General features: G+C 40.5%; 1 protein-coding gene across 1 annotated transcript; it reads left to right on the top strand.

The window, feature by feature from the left end:
- The first annotated feature begins 1080 nt into the window (after positions 1 to 1080).
- LOC141145903 (mas-related G-protein coupled receptor member H-like) lies at positions 1081 to 6418 on the top strand. Its single transcript, XM_073632710.1, has 2 exons — positions 1081 to 1212; positions 4367 to 6418. The coding sequence occupies exon 2, from the start codon at positions 4430 to 4432 to the stop codon at positions 5399 to 5401; it is 972 nt and encodes a 323-aa protein (XP_073488811.1). The 5' UTR covers positions 1081 to 1212; positions 4367 to 4429; the 3' UTR covers positions 5402 to 6418.
- The last annotated feature ends 18647 nt before the right edge of the window (positions 6419 to 25065 follow it).

Below are 25065 nucleotides of genomic sequence, written 5' to 3'. Positions count from 1 at the left end.
GAGCACTTTTGATTTCGAACGTTCGAGTCCCATAGACGTCAATGGGGTTCTAACGTTCGTGCGAACTTTCGGTCCGTTCGCGGGTTCTGGTGCGAACCGAACCGGGGGGTGTTCGGCTCATCCCTACTAATGAGTCACTTCTCAGCGGCAAGGGAAAATGGCTAATTGGGCCCAATTTGGCCATTTTCACTTAGGAGTGTACTCACTTTTGTTGCCAGGGATTTAGACATTAATGGCTGTGTGTTGAGTTATTTTGAGGGGACAGCAAATTTACACTGTTATACAAGCTGTACACTCACTACTTTACATTGTAGCAAAGTGTAATTTCTTCAGTGTAGTCACATGAAAAGATATAATAAAATATTTACAAAAATGGGAGGAGTATACTCACTTTTGTGAGATACTGTAAATTCAAAACCATATGTGCATTTTCCTAGGTGCATATTCCTAGGTGTATGCAGAACAAAAACTGGTATGCCCCGTACACACGGTCGGATTTTCCGACGGAAAATTTGTGATAGGACCTTGTTGTCGGAAATTCTGACCATGTGTAGGCTCCATCACACATTTTCCATCGGATTTTCCGACACACAAAGTTTGAGAGCAGGATATAAAATTTTCCGACAACAAAATCCGTTGTCAGAAATTCCGATCGTGTGTACACAAATCCGACGGACAAAGTGCAACGCATGCTCAGAATAAATAAAGAGATGAAAGCTATTGGCCACTGCCCCGTTTATAGTCCCGACATACGTGTGTTACGTCACCGCGTTTAGAACGATGGGATTTTCCGACAACTTTGTGTGACCGTGTGTATGCAAGAAAAGTTTGAGCCAACGTCCGTCGGAAAAAATCCTAGGATTTTGTTGTCGGAATGTCCGAACAAAGTCCGACCGTATGTACGGGGCAGTACACATCAGTGGTATGTAAATATTATTACTTCCTTGTATTTCCCAATAATTACAGCCTAACGTGTTATAGAGAAGCTGACGTACCTCAATTTCCAAATTTGGTGCCTAATTATGACAGATGTAGCTCCACCTCTGTGCTTTTTATGACTCCATCTCTCAGACACAGCTGCCTATTTAAGTAAATTATCTCATATCAATGCATTTATTACAAAGACAGCAGTTTATGGCTGAGTGTGCTGGAATGGTGTAACTATATTCAGTATTTGTAGTTACCTGGAAACATAAAAATAACATATTACAGGTGAGATCTACTATTTTAGGCTTGTATCATTTATAAATGTTATTTTTTTTAAATCGCTGTTAGCTTACATTTCTAAACTAAATGATTGCTAATCAGAACTGTATAAGATGTATAGAATATGAACTTTGCAGACCTTTATTAACATGGGACATTTTTAAAGATAGAGACTATTTGTGAGTTTTTTAAGGCTTTTATTGGCTAAGAATGGCAACTTTAGAAAATAGATGCATTTTGTCTATTTTGTATTCAGAGCCGGTGCTACAACTAGGCGAACTAGGCAGCCGCCTAGGGTGCACTGCCACAGTCCTCTCCTGTTACCTCCTCATCCCTGGTAGATGTCACCTTGAGAGCCGTTATACGAACTCTGCTGCCAGGTGGAAGCACCAAGTTAGGTGGCAGGACTGAGCAGGGACAGACAGAACAGGTACTCCAGCCATCCGCTGCTTGCTGTGTCCGGCGAAGCAGCTCAGGTCAGTTCAATAAGGCAACACACATCACAGGGGGGTATAGACTATACAGGGCAGTGTGCGCAGGAAGGGGGTGTAGGGTTAAAGGGAGGCAGTGTATACAGGAAGGGTGGTGTAAGGTTAAAGGGGGGGCAGTGTATACAGGAAGGGGGTGTAGGGTTAAAGGGGGTGAAGTGTATACATACACAGACAAAGCCTGCTGTTCTCTATGGGGCGGTCAGATGGAAACAGACTGCCTGTCCGTTTCCATCTGACTGAAATCCAATCCCCTGGAGGGACGGCGAATGTATCTCCATCCATCTGTTTTTAGCAGACTGGTTTGGACACAGGTGGGTGTCAGAAGACACATGTCCACTGACATCTGCCGCTCAGAACAATGGGTGGTCTGATTGGGTCTGCCTGAAAAACAGACAGGCGGACCCGATTGGTCCATTGGTGTGAAAAGGGCCTTACTCAGTTCTTACTTGGAGAGTGCAGAATCAGGAGCAGCTGTGCATGGTATCAGCTTCTAACTTCAGCTTGTTCAATTAAGCTTTGACAAAAAAACTGGAAGCTGACTGATTTTTATGCACAGCTGCATTCTCCAGTTCTAGTAAATCAATCCCCCTGGGAGCATCAGTAAGCGACTCACACAAGCAGTACATGGCACTTTGAGTGCTGGTTCACAACTAAGCAAATTCTATGCGGATCAAATGCAATCTGAAAAGCATAGATTTGTATATCATCTAAAAAAGCATTATTTCCAATGAAGGCCATTCACATCCATGCAGTGTGATTTTGATCTGGTTAAAAAAAGGATCCTGTGCAAGTTTAGTATGGGTGCTGTGTAAATTCAATCTCCAGCTATGCCCAGTCCCCTCAGAAATCGCATTAAATTCAAACCTGTCACAAAAGAAATTGCACTGTGAAATTGCATCAGATTCGCACAGCACTTAAAGTTATTGTAAAGTCAGAAGGTTTTTTATCTTAATGCATTCTATGTATTAAGATAAAAAGCCTTCTGTGTGCAGCAGCCCCTGTTAGCCCCCCAATACTTACCTGAGCCCCACCTTTATCCAGCGATGTCCACAATTGAATTGGCCCTCCAGGACTCTCCCTCCTGATTGGCTGAGACACAGCAGTGGTGCCATTTGCTTCCGCAGCTGTCAATCAAACTCTGTTAGCCATTCAGATGAGAGAGGGGCGGGGCCTAACTGCAGCTCTGTGTCTGAATGGATAACCAGAGCTGCAGCTTGGCTCAGCTCGGGTCCTCTCATAGCAAGCTGCTTGCTATGGGGGCACGTGACAGGAGGGGGGTGCGAGGAGCTTCAGCCAGGGACCCTAGCAGAGCAGGATCTGGGCTACTCTGTGCAAAAACCATTCACAGAGCAGGTAAGTATAACATGTTTGTTTTTGGGGTTTTTTTTATTCTTTTTATTTAAATGTTCAACATAGTATAAGCATAGTAACAACACAAGAAAGAAAAAAACAAAAACTTAAATGAGTCATACACCAGCACAAGTAGCCAGCATGGCCCAATAGATAATGAGGATCTATGTCATGGTAAGGGCCCACAACAGTTTCACATAAAGAATTAGCATTTTCCCATATTAATACCATATGTAACTGACTACGGTATCCAGATATAAAATCAACACTTCACAGATGGAACTCACAATTTATACTAACTGATACCAAACCCCATCATAACATAAAGTGCTATATGCAGTAATGTTTGTTATTTTAATAGAAAAAAAAAAACGAGACTTTACAATCACTTTAAATTAAAGTGTTAGTTTACCTTTTAAAACAAAAACACTCTATGCAGTCACTACACAAAATAGCATCAACCTAAGCTAATCATATTTAAAAATTCTCTTCATACAAACATTTGTCGTCCATTCAATTACTTTACCAATGTCATTTGAAAGTAATTCAAAATTCTGTTTGCTTTTAACAATTGATGAAAACCACATACACTGCTAGAAATTTGTTTGTTCGAGAAATAATTTACATCCGTTTCCTTTGAATTTTCTCATCACTGAAAACGGATATCAATTTGACCCACCTAATGATTAGAAAATTAAACAAACATTCTTGAGACAAAAAAGTTCAAACTAAATTCTGCAAGTGTATGGCCAGCTTAATCCTTTATTGCTGTATACCAACAGTGTACACAACATCCCTATACAAATAAGGCATGTTTGAATTTTTTTGCGAATTTTAGAAAACCAAAGCTGGTTGCAGACTGAAATAAAAGAGCGTTTTTTCAACACTAAATTATATAAATAGCATATATACAGTATATGCTACATAATTTTTTTTTTTTTTTTACAAACGTGGCTTTACCACTCATATTTTAGTTTTGGGTAGATGCCCTCTGATTGACTCACCTATATCTTTCTGATAGAGCAGGATTTCTATATCCACATTCACATCTGCCTCCGGATCATGAGCAGGGCCTGTAGGCATTATAAGACAATCTCATGATTGTCTCATGACTTTTATGCTGCTACATTATTTGGTAGGATATGAATTTCTAAATTAAATGGAAAATGAAAATCACTATCTATCTATCTATCTATCTATCTATCTATCTATCTATCTATCTATCTATCTATCTATCTATCTATCTATCTATCTATCTTATCCTCAGGTACTGACTTCTGATTTACTAATAATCATTTGTGGTAATGTATTTTACACAGATGGAAAAAGAAGATACGTTTTAATAACACAGTTGGAATATTTATACCAATACTAAAGAAAACATGAATGTTACCAGCATGAATGACACCCTGGATGAACCCTCTAGCAGCTATTCGGAATATTCGTACATACATTTCACCATAGTGGCTGTTGTAGCACTATGTCTTTGTATCGTTGGCCTGGTTGGAAATGTTATTGTGTTTTGGTACCTGTGCTTCAAGATCCAGAGAAACAAATATACAGTTTATATTATGAATCTGTCTGTAGCTGATGCCCTGTTTATTATATTTACTACCTTGCTTTTGATGATCCAGATAAATACAATAATTGGTAAAGATCGTAAATTTATAGGGAAGAAGAGTTTATATTTATTCATAGAAATATTTTATGATATTATGCAGTATTCCGGAATGTATATCCTTACAGCTGTCAGCATGGAACGATGTAGCTCTGTTCTGTTCCCCTTTTGGTACCGAAGTCATCGCCCTAGGAACTTATCCACTATTATTTGCACTGCTCTTTGGATTCTTGGCTCTTTGGAAAGTCTCCTTGTGAACCTTGTGTGTACAGCAGATGCTTTATTGGAACAAACCCCACAATGTTCAGCAGTTCAAATCATAGTTTTTATTTTAGCCATTGGCATCTGCCTACCAATTATGGTCATTTCCAGCTTCACCTTGCTCATCAAAGTAAAGAGGTCATTAAAGCAGCGATACACACCTAAACTGTACATCATCATCCTTATTGCAGTTCTTGTATTCATCCTATCAGTTCTTCCATTTAATTTTCTGTCATTTTTAATATACTTCAAATTAACACCAAAAGGTTTGGTAACTGTTAGTTTTTTCTATGTAACAACTTATTGCACAGTGCTTAACTGCACCATCAATCCCTACATTTACTTTATTGTTGGAAGGAAATGGAAACAAAAGACCCCTCACTCAATCCAGGAAGCCCTCCAAAGAGCCTTTAGAGAGGAAGATGATGAGAATGATGACTCAAACAGCAACAAAACAATTAACACATCAAGCTAAACTAACCTTACAGTTGCCTTCTAGATTTTCTTTCAAGAGCAAAGCACACCAACAATTATCTAGTTTAACAAGGAAATATGATTCACTCAGGAATTTCAGAATATGAATCTTAAAGTAGGATCTTACTTTATCAAGTGGAAGTCAAAGGGCAAAGACTGGAAATGTTAATGATATTGCTTTTTATTTAATATACCTCCAACTGGCAGGCTTTCTTAAATTGAACCGGTTTAGCTGGAGAAAGTGCTGCTTAAAGTGGTTGTAAACATATAAAAAAAAATAACAAACATGTTATACTTACTCTCTCCCACCAAGTGCCCCCATGGCAAGCTGCTTGTTATTAGAGCACTCAAATTTGCTCGCTCCTAAGCCCCTTTCGGTGTGTCCATAAGACACACAGAGTGTGGCTTGACCTCACCCATGGCTCCCTCCTCACTGGCTTTGATTGCCAGCAGTGGGGGCCAATGAGGAGGGAGAGAGCAGAGAGAGCCTGTGCCCTCATGCACATCACTGTATCGAGATCGGGCTTAGTATATGTGGGGGAGGTGGGGGAGCTACATACTGAAGGTTTTTTACCTTAATGCAGAGAGTGCATTAAGATAAAAAGCCTTCAGGCTTTAGAACCACTTTAAACCAAGCTCATATTCATTACCTAAACTTGTCCTTCATTTGCACATAGCTGCTATAAATATATAAGGTTGTTTAAGAGTTTGAGGTGCTTTAAATGTACTTTCATACTTAATTTCATTTACACATCGCTAACAGGTTCCATCACATGCCTTCTTACCCTTTTTTTTATTTTAAAAAATAAAGCAGTTGTACAGTTTTGGATTGAAAACTTTTAATGAAGATGGGATCTGGGTATCTGCTGACTTTGTGAATATGTGTATTCTCCAAAATATTGCTTCCTGTTCCATAAAATCTGTGATAAGCAAAATCTGAAGTGTATTTGTGCATAAATATTTGCAGCTCACATTGAGTTGAAATTATTTTTTTTGTAATAAAACTGAGTATAACTTATGTCTGCTCTGGTGTTGTTCTTCCTAGGGTCCATTCACACCAAACTTCATGTGTGTTGGTACACTGCAGTGCCATTCATTGTAAATGGCACTCCAACAGCTGTAATGCTCCACAGTGTAGCACAACACATTTCTTGTTAGCAGCACTTTAAAAACCTGCCACTATGTCTGCAATAGTTCCTTTAACTACTTAAGGACCGGAAGGATTTGCCCCCTTAATGACCAGGCCATTTTTCGCAATACGACACTGCATCGCTTTACCTGTACCACCATAGGACTCCGTGGATGTGTGGCACCAGGGATCTTCTCTCTCTTCCTTCCTCTGATATTGTGTACAGAGGTTATGCCAGTACCCTGAGTAGGGGCAGGCTCCCTGGTTGCCATAAAGCCAGCGTCTAGCCAGCGTCATGGCATCCAATACTTTATCCCTGGACCCATCCAGCTGCCAAATAAAATAAATATTAAACATAAAATGATAATTCAACACTCCATGTCTAGGCCAGTCTGTTCTATATTTGTGATAACATGATGCTACTGCATTCCCTGTGCTAAGTGTTGTTTCGCCCCACTCAGCCTCACTATCTCCCTGCACAGGGCTGTGATTGCAAAGTAGGAGTGAGGTTCCAACTATTGCACGGCATCAAAAGTTTCCTAGGAGATGGCAGATACAAGAGTGAGGGTGAGTGGGGGGAAGGCACACATAGCACAGGAAGCACTGCAGCATTGTGGAGGTAGGGATATAGACAGAGCTGTCATGTGGGATGAACATAGCTCCCAACTGTCCCTGATTGAGAGGGACTGTCCCTCATTTTGGTCTGATCTATATAGCTGTATATAAAATGCACTGTTAATTCATCAAAAACTGTTTCCCAATGCTAAACCTTTCATCCAATTTCTAAATTGCTGCATTTGTAAATTCCAAAAGCCAAAATAAAGGAATAGTAGTGGTAAAAAAGCACTTGTCGGCTTAACCATTTTTTTTTTTTGCACAATTCAACTTTAAGGAGGGTGTGGAAGGGGAAGTATTCTATGCCTACATACTTTTGCTTATTTGGATCTCTACTCCTTTGCTTACTTTCAGTTGTGAGCCAGGGAATCTCCTGCCTGGCAGCTGAATCCAGGAATGAGTCATTGGTTGTTAGCAGCCAATGCTGCTGTATGGCGGGGTTGAGGAAATGGGCTGAGCCTGCACTGAGGATGGAGTGTCCATTATGCCACCCTCCACCATGCCTCCATGCAACAATTCCTGGTTGCTGATCTCGCCTAGTTTGTAAGAACCTGGAAGTGATGAGGATTTCATTATCTACAGATTTTAGATGTCACTTCCCCTCGACCACTGTAGAACAGCATGCAAGCACTTAAACAGGCAGCAAAAGAGGCAAGACAAGTTTAATCTTGCTGTAAATTGTTAAAGTATATTATTTAGGAGACAATAGCCACAAACATTTTTCCGTAACTGAACAGAACTGAACCAAGCAGCTTGGTTAGGGAGAGGGAGACAGGTTTTATCTTGAGATAGAAATCAGAATAGACAGTATATAAGCAGCTTGGTAAAGTCGCAACTTAAGAGTGAATAGGCCATAAACATTGAGACACAAGGCAGGACTTGAGCTGCAGCAAACATTAGAAATTTGGCAGATGAGGCCCAGCTGGCAAAACATTGTGTGGCACATTTACAGTGCTGGAGTACTGGAATAGACCAGGAGAATTTTTTGGGGTGTGAGGAGGTGGGGCTAGATGGCAATTAAAAAGTTTTCATCTGTAGCATCAGCAGTGGGGTTTTTGTAGTCAATGGTAATCCAAAACTGGCTGTATAGCATGACCATTCTGAAACAGAAGAGATAGATGTGTTCTGCCTTTGGATGACGCTTGGCCCAACTATCGCTTTGTACTGCAGAACCTTCCTGCACCCTACTATCTTCACATGTAGGACCTTTGCCATTCACTTTAGGCCTGCCTGGCATATTCAATAAAAGTGATTGACTAAATTTATTGTCAGCTATGGAATAAATATGTGGTGATTTGGTGCACACTCCTTTACTGAACAACACCACAATATACAAAAAATAGCATTCCTGCTAACGCGTTTCACACCAACATCAGCATTTAATCATAGCTGATAATACAATGTTAACACAAGTATATATATATATATATATATATATATATATATACACTGAGCAAAATTATAAACGCAACACTTTTGTGTTTGCCCCTATTTATCATGATCAAGATTTACGACTTTTTTTATGTACACAAAAGTCCTATTTCTCTCAAAAATTGTTCACAAATCTGTCTATATCGGTGTTAGTGAGCACTTCTCCTTTGCCAAGATAATCTATCCACCTCACAGATGTGGCATATCAAGATTCTGATTAGACAGCATGATTATTTCACAGGTGTGCCTTAGGCTGGCCACAATAAAAGGCCATTCTAAAATGTGCAGTTTTACTGTATTGGGGGGGGGGGGTCCGGGGGGTCCGAATAACCAGTCAGTATCTGGTGTGACCACCATCTGCCTCACACAGTGCAGCACATCTCCTTCGCATAGAGATGATCAGGTTGTTGATTGTGGCCTGTGGATTGTTGGTCCATTCCTCTTCAATGGCTGTGCAGAGTTGCTGGATATTGGCAGGAACTGGAACATGCTGTCGTATACGCCGATCCAGAGCATGCCAAACATGCTCAAGGTGTTCATGTCAGGTGAGTATGCTGGCCATGCAAGAACTGGGAAGTTTTCAGCTTCCAGGAATTGTGTACAGATCCTTGCAACATGGGGCCATACATTATCATGCTGCAACATGAGGTGATGGTCGTGGATGAATGGCACAACAATGGGCCTCAGGATCTCACCATGGTATCTCTATGCATTCAAAATGGCATCAATAAAATGCACCTGTGTTTGTTGTCCATAGCATATGCCTGACCATATCATAACCCCACCGCCACCATGGGCCACTTGATCCACAACGTTGACATCGGCAAGCCGCTCACCTACACTACGCCATACACGCTGTCTGCCATCTGCCCTGTACAGGGAAAACCGGGATTCATCCGTGAAGAGAACACCTCTCCAAAGTGCCAGATGCCATTGAATGTGAGCATTTGCCCACTCAAGTCAGTTACGACGATGAACTGCAGTCAGGTCGAGACACCGATTAGGACGACGAGCATGCAGATGAGCTTACCTGAGACAGTTCCTGACAGTTTGTGCAGAAATTCTTTGGTTATGCAAATTGATTGTTGCAGCAGCTGTCTGAGTGGCTGGTCTCGGACGATCTTGGAGGTAAAGATACTGGATGGGGAGGTCCTGGGCGGGTGTGGTTACACTTGGTCGGCGGTTGTGAGGCCGGTTGGATGTACTGCCAAATTCTCTGAAACGCCTTTGGAGACGGCTTATAGTAGAGAAATGAACATTCAATTCAAGGGCAACAGCTCTGGTGGACATTCCTGCCGTCAGCATGCCAATTGCAGGCTCCCTCAAAACTTGTGACATCGGTGGCATTGTGCTGTGTGATAAAACTGCACATTTTAGAGTGGCCTTTTAGTGTGGCCAGCCTAAGGCACACCTGTGCAATAATCATGCGGTCTAATCAGCATCTTGATATGCCACACTTGTGAGGTGGATGGATTCTCTTGGCAAAGGAGAAGTGCTCACTAACACAGATTTAGACAGATTTGTGAACAATATTTGAGAGAAATAGGCCTTTTGTGTACATAGATAAAGTCATAGATCTATGCACTCAGCTCACGATAAATAGGGGCAAACACAAAAGTGTTGCGTTTATAATTTTTCTCAGTATATGACGGGAGTCACTTTTGGGCACAGGGTGACTGAGAAAATATATCTTGGATTACTTAAAATGGGACAGTAATATTTATCCACAATATCTCCCAGGATATGTGTAAAGACTATTCTTGGTTTGTTTGATTCTGAACTCAACATGTTAGTTGAGAGAGCTGATCACATTGGCCTCTAGAACTGGGTAGGAGCCGAACAGTCTACTCATACTATAGTTTGTTGCCTACTAGGCTGAGGAGGAGGGGAGATCACTGTTTGTTTTGTTAATTGTAATGAGCTCCTGCTATTGTGAGAAGGTGTCCTGTGATTATACTTATGTGTGAAGCTCAGTGACAACAAATCTGACCTGTAGTGAAATCCTGATTAATCATACAATGCTCAGGAGGGCACAGAGTCACATCAGCTGCTTTAAGGGATTAGTTAATTAGTTCATGTTAATTCTGTTTCTGGTTACAGTTGTATTGTTAAAGTAATATGAGCAGGAGGGAGGAACCTCCTCTTCTACTGTATATAAGACTGTATCCTGGTTCTAATAAAAGAGTCTGATTCCTGTTTGACCCTCCGTACAAAGCCTGGTCTCGTACTTGGGGGGAAGAATTATTCGTATGGGTTTCTTGTTCGGCTGATTGGAGGGTTCGGTAGCTGCCCTTGTGTTTGGAAATAGAATGTCCTAAACCGCTTTAACCCCTTTCATACTCGGGGTGTCATTACAATGTATGGATATATATATATATATATATATATATATATATATATATATACAGTATCTCACAAAAGTACACCCCTCACATTTTTGTAAATATTTTGTTATATCTTTTCATGTGACAACACTGAAGAAATTACACTTTGTTATAATGTAAAATAGTGAGTGTACAGCTTGTATAACAGTGTAAATTTGGTGTCCCCGCAAAATAACTCAACGCACAGGCATTAATGTCTAAACCGCTGGCAAAAAAAGTGAGTACACCCCTAAGTGAAAATGTCCAAATTGCGCCCAAAGTGTCAATATTTTGTGTGGCCACATTTATTTTACATAGTTACATAGTAGGCGAGGTTGAAAAAAGACACAAGTCCATCAAGTCCAACCTATGTGTGATTATGTGTCAGTATTACATTGTATATCCCTGTATGTTGCGTTCATTTAGGTGCTTATCTAATAGTTTCTTGAAACTATCGATGCTCCCCGCTGAGACCACCGCCTGTGGAAGGGAATTCCACATCCTTGCCGCTCCCCATACACACGGTCGGATTTTCCGACGGAAAATGTGTGATAGGACCTTGTTGTCGGAAATTCCGACTGTGTGTAGGCTCCATCACACATTTTCCATCGGATTTTCCGACACACAAAGTTTGCGAACAGGCTATAAAATTTTCAGACAACAAAATCTGTTGTCGGAATTTCTGATCGTGTGTACACAAATCCGACGCACAAAGTGCCACGCATGCTCAGAATAAATAAAGAGATGAAAGCTATTGGCTACTGCCCCGTTTATAGTCCCGACATACGTGTTTTACGTCACCTCGTTCAGAATGATCGGATTTTCCAACAGCTTTGTGTGACCGTGTGTATGCAAGACAAGTTTGAGCCAACATCTGTCGGAAAAAATCCTAGGATTTTGTTGTCGGAATGTCCGCTCAATGTCCGACCGTGTGTACGGGGCATATCAGTAAAGAACCCTCTACGTAGTTTAAGGTTAAACCTCTTTTCTTCTAATTTTAATGAGTGGCCACGAGTCTTGTTAAACTCTCTTCTGTGAAAAAGTTTTATTTCTATTGTAGGGTCACCAGTACGGTATTTGTATATTGAAATCATATCCCCTCTCAAGCGTCTCTTCTCCAGAGAGAATAAGTTCAGTGCTCGCAACCTTTCCTCATAACTAAGATCCTCCAGACCCTTTATTAGCTTTGTTGCCCTTCTTTGTACTCGCTCCATTTCCAGTACATCCTTCCTGAGGACTGGTGCCCAGAACTGGACAGCATACTTTAGGTGCGGCCGGACCAGAGTCTTGTAGAGACTTGTAGAGTCTTGTAGAGGGTTAAAGCACTGCCTTAACCCTCTTGGGCATGGAGTTCACCAGACCTTCACAGGTTGCCACTGGAGTCCTCTTCCACTCCTTCAAGACAACATCATGGAGCTGGTGGATGTTAGAGATCTTGCGCTCAAGGCGGGGCAGGAGGCGGAGCCTAGCAGAGCAGACATGCATTGTTAGAGCTCCACACCGCTGAGGAGAGAAGAGAAGGACAAAGCGGAGCCTGCAGGCTCAAAAGGTATCCATTTGAACCTTTTTGCCCCTGGGAACAAACTGTGAAAGTTTGGGCAGGAAATATGGTACTGGGAGGAAACCGTGGCAGAAATAAAAATCACCTCACAAAGAGCTCACAGGCACTCACTGCAGCTGAAGCAGCTCCAGTCACCTCACAAGATACAGCATCAGGGCGCTCTCACAGACAGAAAATGTCACAGCAAGACTCTCCATTTGAGTCAGATACAGAACAAATCCTCTCACAAACTTCTCCACAAGCCTCCTCAGCATCCCCAATAATATTATTACAATTTGAAAAGATGCTTCATAAGGCTTTAAAACAAACCTCAGACCAAATAACAAAAAGCCTAACCAAAGAAATAAGAGAGCTGGGAAACTGCACCACAGCCCTAGAAATAAAAATGGATGAAATTGAAATTACAACCCAAGAAAATATAACAGAATTGGAACAATTAAAAAAAGAGAATTTAATACTTCAAACTAAGCTCGAAGATTACGAAAATAGAGCCAGACGTTCAAACTTGCGCATAAGGGGAATACCTGAAACTGTGACAGACCTGCAATCTACTATTACTGCTCTATTACAAGAACTAAAGCCAGATATCCCTATTGAACGTTTAGAACTGGACAGAGTACACAGAGCCCTCACAGCCAAAAAGAAAGATGGACCCCCACGTGATATAATCACAAAATTTCATTATTACAGAACGAAAGAACAAATACTAATTGCTGCAAGAGAAAAAAAGGAACTTAATTTTCAAGGACACAATTATCAAATTTTTGCTGACCTATCCCAACTTACTATTACTAAAAGACGATCCATGCAACCCCAACTAATGGAACTGCAACGCCACAACATTATGTATCAATGGGGCTTCCCCTTTTCAGTCAGATTTAACTACCAAGGTACAATTTACAGAAGCAGATCAGCAGATGAACTACAACAAACCCTTTTAAAATTAAATCTGACAGAACCCACAAGCAGCAACACTCCCACACGCAGAAGAATGGCATCATCTTCACCTTCAGGCAGCACCCAGAAAATTTCAGAACAAAATGAGAAGCATCATTCTCACAAAAAAGGCCGTTATGCCACATCATCCATGGACCAAGAAGATTCAATGGACTGACATCCTAATTCCTGATATCTCTTCATTTATTATACTAAGAGATGGTTCTCTATAAAAAACCTATATTTATAACTGAATGTAACTGCATTCTGATAGTCACACACTGTGTGGGATCATGTTACATTCCAGTTATATTTCTTATTACTTCTGATTCATATAGCCTTAGAATATATAAGTGAAATAAGGAAATTCTTGTTCAGTTATATATTATCAGGTAATAACAATAGATTTATTACTTTTTAAGACAAATATGTTCAATAACCCAGAAGTAATGGAAGCTTTTTCTTTCTTTTCTTAAAACAAATATATTATTACCTAACTAGTTCCTAGAATTATGTTTTTGTTTATTCTAATCTGAAGCAATACAACCTCAATTTTATGAGTTAACATATCTAAACAGTTACATATGAATAAAATATGTAATTGTTTACTCTAAAAGGGTTAAATTCCCAAAATAATTCAAACTATCTTCATCAATACCAAAGTTATTAACAGTACCTTTCTAACTGAATTATTTAGCCTAGGGCAAGACTAACCATATACAACCACCCTTGAGTAAATCATTTCAACAAAAACTATATTCTGCACTCCAATTAATGAAACATCATTTTGATGTTTTTTGACATAGCACTTCTCTCCTGTAAGCGGAAGATCCGTGTACCCCCATTAGCCCTCCTCATTCTCCCAACCATATTATGTGGGAGTGTGACGAAGGCACTTATTCCCCTGAGAGAGATATTTATTCTCTTTCACGGGTAAATTGTGATTACTTGCAAAAAATAATTTATACAATGTATCATCTAATCTCATATGTTTTTTGTTTACTCTTTACTCCAGAATTCACTGGTTTCTTTTCTATCTATTCATCTCTTCAGTCCACACAGGTTGATCTGCGCAGTCAGCTCTGCAGAACAAAAAGTAAGTCAAAACTATTTGATCTGTTGCCATGGCACCACTGAATATACTTTCCCTGAATGTTCAGGGAATAAATGTCCCTCAAAAAAGGACCAAAGCCTTCCGTACTTTCCATAACAAGAAGGCTCACATAGTATGCCTCCAAGAAACACACTTCACCAAAGATTCTACTCCAAAATATATTTCTCCTTTTTATCAACAAATTTACACGGCTTCTGCCTGTACCAAGCAAAGGGGAACTCTAATTGCATTTCACCGATCCACACCATTCACCTTATCATCAGAAATTAAAGACCCAGAAGGTAGATACCTGATACTCATGGGTTATATAATGGATACAGCAATCACGGTGATTTCCTACTACGCTCCTAACAAACAACCTACACCATTCCTCTCACATATATTACAAGTGATTAACACAAAATAGGAACAGTGATAATGTGTGTGGATTCGAACCAGGTCCTCCTCCCATTTCTAGATAAATCACCTTTTACACCATCCAAAATAACCTCTAGATTACCTTTTTCTCAACTTCTTTCCAAATACAATCTGGTAGATTCGTGGAGAGAAAGTAACCCAATGAAAAAGAAATTCACTTATTTCTCGCACCCTCATCAAACCTTCACCAGAATAGATCATATTTTTCTAACAATAGGAATGATACCAGAAATTATTGCATCAGATATAATTCCGATTCCGTGGTCTGACCATAATGCAGTATACACTACTATAGCCTCAGCCATACCAAAAGCGCATGACCCAACGTGGTACTTACCGGACATAATGCTCAAACACCCACTACATCAGATGGCCATTGAACAAGCTTTAAAGGAATACATATCAATTAATAATACAACAGACATCTCCCCAATAACACTGTGGGAAGCTCATAAGCCTGTCTTGCGTGGTACAATACAAAGACAAATGGCACTATTTAAACGGGAACGCAAAAATCTAGCAAAAAAACTAGAACTCAATTTTAATGCAGCCTACATATCATTTCAAGATAATCCATCTCAGAGTACAAAATCTCATCTGGAAAAATCTAGATTGGAATACGATCTATTTCTCACTGAGTCAGTTGATAAATCCCTCAAACGCTCCAAACACAATTTCTACATGAATACAAACAAACCAGGTACATATTTGGCTCGGGCATTAAATTCAACTAACAAATCTTTCAAACCAATACGTTTGAAATTATCAAAAAATGTTTACACTTGTAATCCAGTTAAAATAGTCCATAAATTTCACTCACATCTCGCAACTTTATACAAGACAAACAATGAATTTAATCCTACAGAGGCTGAATCCTTCTTCTCAAAAATAACCTTACCTGAGTTATCTCAGAATCAAAAAAGCAGTTTGGATGAGCCTATAACTATAGATGAAGTTGCTAACGCCATAAAAGACCTAAAACTTAACAAAAGACCAGGCCCAGACGGCTACTCGGCTTTATACTATAAAACATTCTCAGAAATACTCTCTCCCATTCTCACTGAAACTTTTAACAAACTTCCAGATGGACATTCTTTTCGGCAAGAAACACTAATGGCAATTGTTTGTATGATCCCAAAACCCCTTTCTGATGATACTTCCTGTGTGAATTATCGGCCTATCTCTCTGTTAAACCTCGATATTAAATTATTAGCAAAAATAATAGCAAAACGCCTCAATAGCATTATAGGAAAATTAATACATAGAGATCAAGTAGGCTTCATGCCAAATAGACAGGCAGGCGATAATGTACGCAGGGCAGTGTTATTGGCACATATTGCTAAAAAACGGAAAATCCCTTTATGTTTTCTATCTCTCGATATTAAGAGGGCATTTGACACAGTATCCTGGCAATATATGCAATATTCATTACAAAAATGGGGTTTTGGACCCCACTTTTTAACATGGATCAAAGCATTATATAATAAACCCAAAGCCTATATAAAATATGCTGGATACAAATCTGAAGCCTTTAATATCGAAAGAGGTACCCGACAGGGTTGCCCATTATCTCCCTTATTATTTGCCCTTATACTCGAACCCATGGCCCAATACATCAGAACAAACCAAACTATAACTGGCATTGAAGTAGGAGGTATTACCCACAAATTATGTATATTTGCAGACGATATATTACTTTTTCTATCATCACCACAGGTCTCTGGTCCTAACTTAATACCAGCTCTTGATGGATTTGCAGCCCTATCCGGCCTTATGATTAATCCTAAGAAATGCCTAGTGCTTAATATTTCACTCACAAACATGGAATTGATCCCGGCTAGGGCTGCACTCCCATTCACATGGGCAGAAAAATCAATCCCATATCTTGGAATTCATTTAACAGCATCTCATTCTGACTTATTCTCAACCAATTATCCTCCTGTATTAAGACAGATCACAAATCTAATAAAACAATGGTCGCAACTTCCTTTATCCTGGATAGGGAAGATTAATGCAATCAAAATGACTATTCTACCCAAATTGCTTTATCTATTCAGAGTCCTCCCTATTCCAATTCCTTCCTATTTTTTGAGAATAGTACAAAAAAGAGCAACTTCGTTTATATGGGGCTCTTCTAAACCACGTATACCTATACACACACTACATCTTCCCAAAAATAAAGGAGGCCTAGGATACCCTAATTTTACTAACTACTACAGAGCAGCACATTTGGCCAGTCTGTCCAAATACCATGCAAAACAGGAAATCCCATTATGGGTATTTATAGAGGCTTCAGAAAATGACCCTCTATTAATATCAAATTTATTATGGCTTGATCCTAAAGACCGCTTTAAAATTCATAATCCCATAACTAAACACTTCTTATCTCTCTGGGATAAACTAAAAACCAAATATCAGTTACAATCTCCACACAATCCTCTCCTTTCTTTTATCAGAAATCCGGCCTTTTATCCGGCATGGATCTACCCAAATTCTTTTAAAGCTTGGACAACATCAGGCATTCAGACACTAAATGACTTCATAGCATCTAAATCATTCCTTTCATTCCCATCGCTTAGAGAAAAATATGATCTACCAAACTCTGAGATATTTAGATATCTCCAAATCAAAAATTTCTATACACCATTCCTAAAGGGGGATACACCATTATCCCAATTATCCATTTTTGAATCAATCTGTACAAAAGATCCATTTGCTAAAGGTACAATTTCATCACTTTATAATCAATTATATGGAGTAGCAAATCTTAATAGACCCTCTTACGTTCAGAGGTGGGAGGAGGACCTGGGACGAACTTTAGAAGAAACGGACTGGTCTAACATATGGCTCACATCTAAGTCATCTTCACCCAACATCTTAGCACTGGAGACAAATTATAAAGTCCTAACTCGCTGGTACCTTGTACCCGCTAGAGTGGCAAAATATTCACCTAATACCTCAGCTCTTTGTTTTCGAGGATGCCCAGAAATAGGCACATATTTACACATATGGTGGACGTGCCCAGTAATCCAAACCTTCTGGAAGGAAGTCTTCGTGATTGCATCTAAAATATTTAAAAAAATAATACAACCAGATCCATATTTAACTTTACTTAATCTAAAACCGGAATGGTTAACACTCTCTCAATTCAAACTTATGATCCAACTAATAACGGCTGCAAAACAAACAGTGGCCAAGGCATGGAAATCTCCTACATTGGTACTAGCAGAAACAATTCACAGAATGAATAATACAATGTCCCATGCTAAGATGGTTGCCATCGATCAAAATCAAATTCCAAAATTTGAAAAACTTTGGCATCCTTGGATAAAACAACAGTTCCTGTCAAACTTCAATGACTCTGTCCTGTTGCCATGGTAACAGATTAAATGACTTACAGAGACACCCATTCTAAGGCTTCAAAGAGAACTAAAAAGAATAATAAACTGACGAGCGGGACAACCTTGTGGACCATACCTCTACCTTTCAACCCTTTTTCTTCTTTCTCTTTCCTTTTCTCCACCTTACGATTAAAGCTCATTATCAGAATTTATTTGACCTATATACACTCTACTTGTAAACAATATGTATAGTAGGTATAAATCATTTAAATACCTACAAAAGTAACTAAGGAAATGATATATATCTTTAATTTAGGTTTACGTGAACCTAATGTTTAATATTTGAAATTTCATGATATTTACCTATATAAACCCTACTGTAAAACAATGAGCTTACTTTATAGATCCTTGTAAACTTACTTTATGTATCTTTATAACATTGTATACTCAATAAACTTCTTTTGACAAGGAGATCTTGCGCTCCTCCACTTTCCGTTTGAGGATGCCCCACAGATGCTCAATAGGGTTTAGGTCTGGAGACATGCTTGACCAGTCCATCACCTTTACCCTTAGCTTCTTTAGCAAAGCAGTGGTCATCTTGGAGGTGTGTTTGGGATTATCATGTTGGAATACTGCCCTGCGGCCCAGTCTCCGTAGGGAGGGGATCATGCTCTGCTTCAGTATGTCATAGTACATGTTGGTATTCATGGTTCCCTCAATGGACTGTAGTTCCCCAGTGCCGGCAGCACTCATGCCGCCCCAGACCATGACACTCCCACCACCATGCTTGACTGTAGGCAAGACACACTTGTCTTTGTACTCCTCACCTGGTTGCCGCTTGACACCATCTGAACCAAATAAGTTTATCTTGGTCTCATTAGACCACAAGACCTGGTTACAGTAATCTATGTCCTTAGTCTGCTTGTCTTCAGCAAACTGTCTGTGGGCTTTCTTGTGCATCATCTTTAGAAGAGGCTTCCTTTTGGGACAACAGCCATGCAGACCAATTTGATGCAGTGTGCGGTGTATGGTCTGAGCACTGACAGGCTGACCCCCCCACCCCTTCAACCTCTGCAACAATGCTGGCAGCACTCATATGTCTATTTTCCAAAGACAACCTCTGGATATGATGCTGAGCAATGTTGAACTTCCAGTGACCAGTATGAGAGAGTGAGAGCGATAACACCAAATTTGACACAACTGCTCCCCATTCACACCTGAAACCTTGTAACACTACCGAGTCACGTGACAGCAGCGAGGGAAAATGGCTAATTGGGCCCAATTTGGACATTTTCACTTAGGGATGTACTCACTTTTGTTGCCAGCAGTTTAGACATTAATGGCTGTGTGTTATTTTGAGGGGACCGCAAATTTACACTGTTATACAAGCTGTACACTCACTACTTTACATTGTAGCAAAGTGTCACTTCTTCAGTCTTGTCACATGAAAACATATAATAAAATATTTACAAAAATGTGAGGGGTGTACTACTTTTGTGAGATACTGTAAATTCAAAACCATATGTGCATTTTCCTAGGTGTATGCAGAACACAAAACTGGTCCGGTAGCGTACATATCACTGGTATGTAAATCTTATTACTTCCTTGTATTTCCCAATAATTACAAGATAAGGTGTTATAGAGAACCTGACGTACCTCAATTTCTAAATTTGGTGCCTAATTATGACAGCTGTAGCTCCACCTCTGTGCTTTTTATGACTCCATCTCTTATGCCCTGTCGGACATTGATCAGACATTCCGACAACAAAATCCATGGATTTTTTCCGACGGATGTTGGCTCAAACTTGTTTTGCATACACACGGTCGTACAAAGTTGTCGGAATTTCCGAACGCCAAGAACGCGGTGCCATACACCACGTATGACGAGACTATAAAAGGGCAGTTCAATACCATGCGCGGCACCCTTTGGGCTTCTTAATGGACCAAGAATTGGTTGCTCCAGCGTGACCAATTTTGTCACATGCCTTTGCTCCGTGAGATCCGTGAGAATAATCCTGACGATTTCAGGAACTTTCTCCGGGTGAGGGACCCCTTTTTTCACCAGTTGTTTGCTTTGCTGACCCCTTATATCAGCAGGCAGTATACCTGCATGAGGCAAGCCATCACTGCGGAGCAGAGGCTAGTCGCCACCCTGCAGTACTTGGCGACGGGGAGAAGCCTGCAGGACCTCAAGTTCTCGACAGGCATCTGGGGGTCATTATCCCAGAGACCTGTTTTGCCATTATTCAGGTATATTAAGGTAAGATTTTTATCCTTTAACATCACATTTTATTGTATTTAATGTTTTATAATGTATTGTATTTCTTTCCTCATTCCCTACCATGATTGTAATATGCTGTGAATGTCCCCTTTGTCCTCATGCATGCAGGATTTTTTTTTTTTGTCCTTCATACATATTTGCCTTCACGTACCTCCCCAGCATGCTCTCCTGGGCCTATATCCACTTCGTCTAGTCAATTAACAATGTATTTTGTCAGCTCCATAGTAGTGCTTTACCCTAAATATCCCCTAAAATGTGTAAAATTGTGATTTGTGCTTTAAATTCAGGCAGAGGCTTTTTTTGGGGGGTCCCAAAATCATTTGGAGCCCTCCCTCCCCCCCAACTGCTAACTCAGCTGATACCAATCCTCTATCTGCTGACTTTGCCAACCCCATACACGTTATACCTACCTCTTTTGTGGTCAGATTTATGAATGAATTCCTCAAAGCATGTAGTGCAAGGGCCTGCCTGAATACTTTCAAATGGTACTGTTTAAAGTTGTTGTATCCTATTATTATCTTGATAGGTAATAGCAGAATGTAAAAATGTGCTAAAATGTGTACAGTGTGTATTTATATCTTTGTATTATGACACTTCTTACCTGTCCAGTGGGCTGACAATAGTGTAAGTAAGGAGGGGCTGGCCAAAGTAATACACATTATTAAGGCATTCATCTCTCAATGAAGTGGAGAGGGTTACGTGGCCAAAACACCCCCCCTCCTAATTTTTTTTAAAATGGCCCATTGGGGGGGGGGGGGGATCTGATAGGTGGACCTTATTCCTTTGTCTTTAAATACTCCCTAAAATAAATGTTATACTGATGTTGGCCAAGAATGTTTGTGTCTAATCTGCTTTCCATGTTTATGTGCAAAATTATTAATTTATATTTCTTGTTTGACTCCACAGTTTCCTTCCAACCCACAGGAATGGCAGACTGTGGCATCCCACTTTGCCCAGCGGTGGGACTTTCCTAACTACATCGGGGCAATTGATGGGAAACACGTCCACATCGTCCCACCCCCCAACTCGGGGTCATACTATTACAACTACAAGGGGTTCAATAGTATTGTGATGTTGGCGGTGGTGTCGGCTACTTACGAGTTCCTGTATGTGGACGTGGGGAAGAATGGCCGGATGTCAGATGGTGGAGTCATCGCCCACGCGGAGTTCCAAAGACATCTCCAGAATGGCAGCTTGGGCTTGCCACCTCCAGAAGACAATGCGGAAGGACTCCCATTTGTCTTTGTTGCGGATGAAGCGTTTGTGCTGGGGGACCATCTTATGCGGCCATTCCCTATGAGGACCCTCACCCCGGACCAGTGGGTTTTTAATTACTGGCTGGCCAGAGCCAGAAGAGTGGTGGAGAACACGTTTGGAATAATGGCCAGCCGGTTCCGCCTATTTCTTACACCGATACACATGGCAGAATATAAACTCAATCACATCATCCTGGATTTCTGTGTTTTCCACAACTTTTTAAGGAGAAATTCTTGGAACTATGCTGGCTCAGTTGGGCCTGAGGCCGGAATTCATATTAATGAACCAACCCTGACGACGCTTAAAACTGGCCATCTTGGCTTGCCCTCCCAGAGTGCCCACGGGGTCCGTCTAAGATACATGGAATACTTTGCGGGTAGGGGGGCCATCGATATGCCAGACAATGTCTGAGACATTTTTTAAATAAAAATATATTTTAAACTGAACAAATATTTGCTTTGATTTTACGGCTTGGCTTTCTTTTAGCTGACCATGACTGAAATTTGGGGAGTCCTGAAAATGGCGTGATTGTGTAAAATTAGAAAGCACTGTTGTGTGTTATTTACTAAAGGAAAATACACTTTGCACTACAAGTGCACTTGAGACTACACTGAAACTGCACTTGTAGTGCAAAGTGGATTTGCCTTTAGTAAATAACCCCCCTTGTCACTGAATACACCAACTTTACTGCAAAAAATGCTTTTGAGCATTGAAAGAAGAAGCCACACATTGTTGATTATCAATCTTTTTAATCAAAGCACAATCACATGTGCATTTATAAAAGGTTTTTAGAACAAACCAACATGTTTGTTGTATAACAATTTTTTACGTCACATTAAAAGTAGAAATTGCCTTTTAAGGTAAAACAGGCATGTTTAAAACCAAAAAGAAATACACAACTCTCGAACTTACAAAGTTCAACTTTTATAGAAAGTGAAGGCAATATCAGACATGAGTATTTATAAACTGTGTTTGATATTGCGTTCAGCAGATGGGGCGAAGTCACCCCTGGAAAAGCCAGATTTTGAAGATGCACACAAATTGCCTAATGTCAACATGTGCTATCTGCCATCATGGGGGATCAATGGATGTGTTTTGTGGGTGCAACCCCTTCCTCTCAGCTACTTTATTATTGAGGAAGGGGTTGCACCCTCAAAATGCGTACATTGATCTCCTGTGATGGCAGATAGCACATGTTGACACAAAGTGTGCATCTTTAAAATTTGGCTTTTCTATAATATGTTACAAAATTGTCTCTAAATTGTCAGAAAAAAAAAACACAAAGCAGAAATAAGTTAGGGATTTCTAGGGGTTTTAAATTCTCCCTAAAACATCAATGATGTTCTTCATTTTGTTTTGAACATCATTGATGTTTTGCTTGATGTTTTCCAAGTCCCTATTACACCCCATTATCTCCCCGATCAGGATGTGGGCACTTTCACTGGTGAAATGACCTTCTTCCACAAACTCATGATCACCTAAAATATAAAATACAAAAACACACCATGTATTATAAATATGCCGGCATCCATCTCTTACCTGAGCCTGTGGTCGCAGACACTCACCTGTTGTGGTGACTATTTCCACAACATCTCCCTCCTCCTCCTCTGGTTGGGTTTGGGGGATTTCCACTTCTTCATGAGGTGGGGGGTCTGTTGTCTCCTCTGATGAGTGGTGTCCTCCGAGTCTTTTCTCCCCTATGTTAAAAAAATAGGTATACTTAGCACACAGATATCTGATGGCAGAAATAGGAATATGAAACATTGCGTGGAAGTGGGGTACAATTGTCTGTTTTGGCAGAGTTGCAAGATAAAGAAATATTTTTTTCCTTTGTCAAGCTTGACTACTTACCTGTTTTGTACAAGCTTCACAGATGGAGGCACCCCTATAGTATACACTGGAGCACCTGTGTGGGGCCCCTAATAAAAAGGGTTTTCTGGTGTTCCACACTAGTGTTCCAGCGTCCAGATGTGTAAACAGCTGCTGAGTGTCCTCTCCTTACACAGAATTTAGTTTGCATTTCATTCTAGTTACTAACCCATCTAGACAACAAAATTATTTTAAGAGAAGTAGACCATAAAAAATGTACTGAACTGCATCTGGACAAAACATGGTGTTTTATTGGCCCGAACGCACAATGTTTCCTACGAACAAATAATGTGTCCATGAACATGAAAACTGCCATTTTAAACTGTACAACAGTAAAGAAAAGCACAGGGAGCAGCACGAACATTATAAAAATAACGAATAGGAACACAGCACAACTACTTACTTTTTTGCAGCACTCTCCTGATCCTTCTATACTGATCATGCTCTCTGATTTTGAGGTCCGACCACCGTTTCCTCTTCACAACTTTCACCATGATCTTGGCCTTTCTGACATTTGGCTTGGGGTAGGGTCCATACTTCCTATCATAGTCGGCCCTCTTCAGTATGTCCACCATCTCCACCATCTCTACAAAGAACATATTTGAGGCCTTAAATCGTCTCCTCCGGGATCGTGACGTTTCTGGCTCCGGCCTTTCCTCCTCCTCCTCCTCGTTGCTGTAATTAGCACGCAGCTGCTCTGTCTCCACCATGTGCTCTTCCCCACTTCGCCGAACGAGAAGGGGCGGGGAATAGACTAGAAAGAACGTCAGGGGCAGGCTGAGTTTCACGCATGCGCAGTGTATATAAAGCGTAACAAGCATGCGTCGTACGTACGATCTGTGAGCGGAGGAAGGAGTATAAGGAAGCGCCGATCGTGATAATGAAGGTAACATTTAAACTTGGGCCTATACTGCTTATAGATTGAGGCCTATATTGGGACAAGATTAGGAGACTTTAGCCTGACATTAGGGTTTGTCTTGTGTATTGCAGATAAAATGGATGGCTTCAATTACCACAACTTCCTCCCCCTGTTCATAGACAAATACAGGGAGCTGCCCTGTCTGTGGCAGGTGAAACACCCGCATTATAATCATAAACAAAAGAGGCAGACAGCGCTGGAGAAACTGCTGGATTTGGTGAAGCTGGTGGTCCCCACGGCAACCATCCCCTATTTAAAAGCCAAAATTGGTGGCCTGAGGAGTACTTATCTTAGGTAGTGCAAGAAGATCCAGGATTCCCAGAGATCCGGAGCTGCAGCAGATGACATTTATGTCCCCAGGCTGTGGTACTATGAGAGACTTTGTTTTCTGTCAGACCAAACTGAAGTCAGGGAATCCCTCTCAACCCTTCC

Source organism: Aquarana catesbeiana, linkage group LG05, assembly GCF_042186555.1.
Source record: "Aquarana catesbeiana isolate 2022-GZ linkage group LG05, ASM4218655v1, whole genome shotgun sequence".
Lineage (NCBI taxonomy): Eukaryota > Metazoa > Chordata > Amphibia > Anura > Ranidae > Aquarana > Aquarana catesbeiana.
The sequence above is the reverse complement of the archived record's forward strand: the minus strand, read 5'-3'. Positions and strand labels throughout refer to the sequence as shown.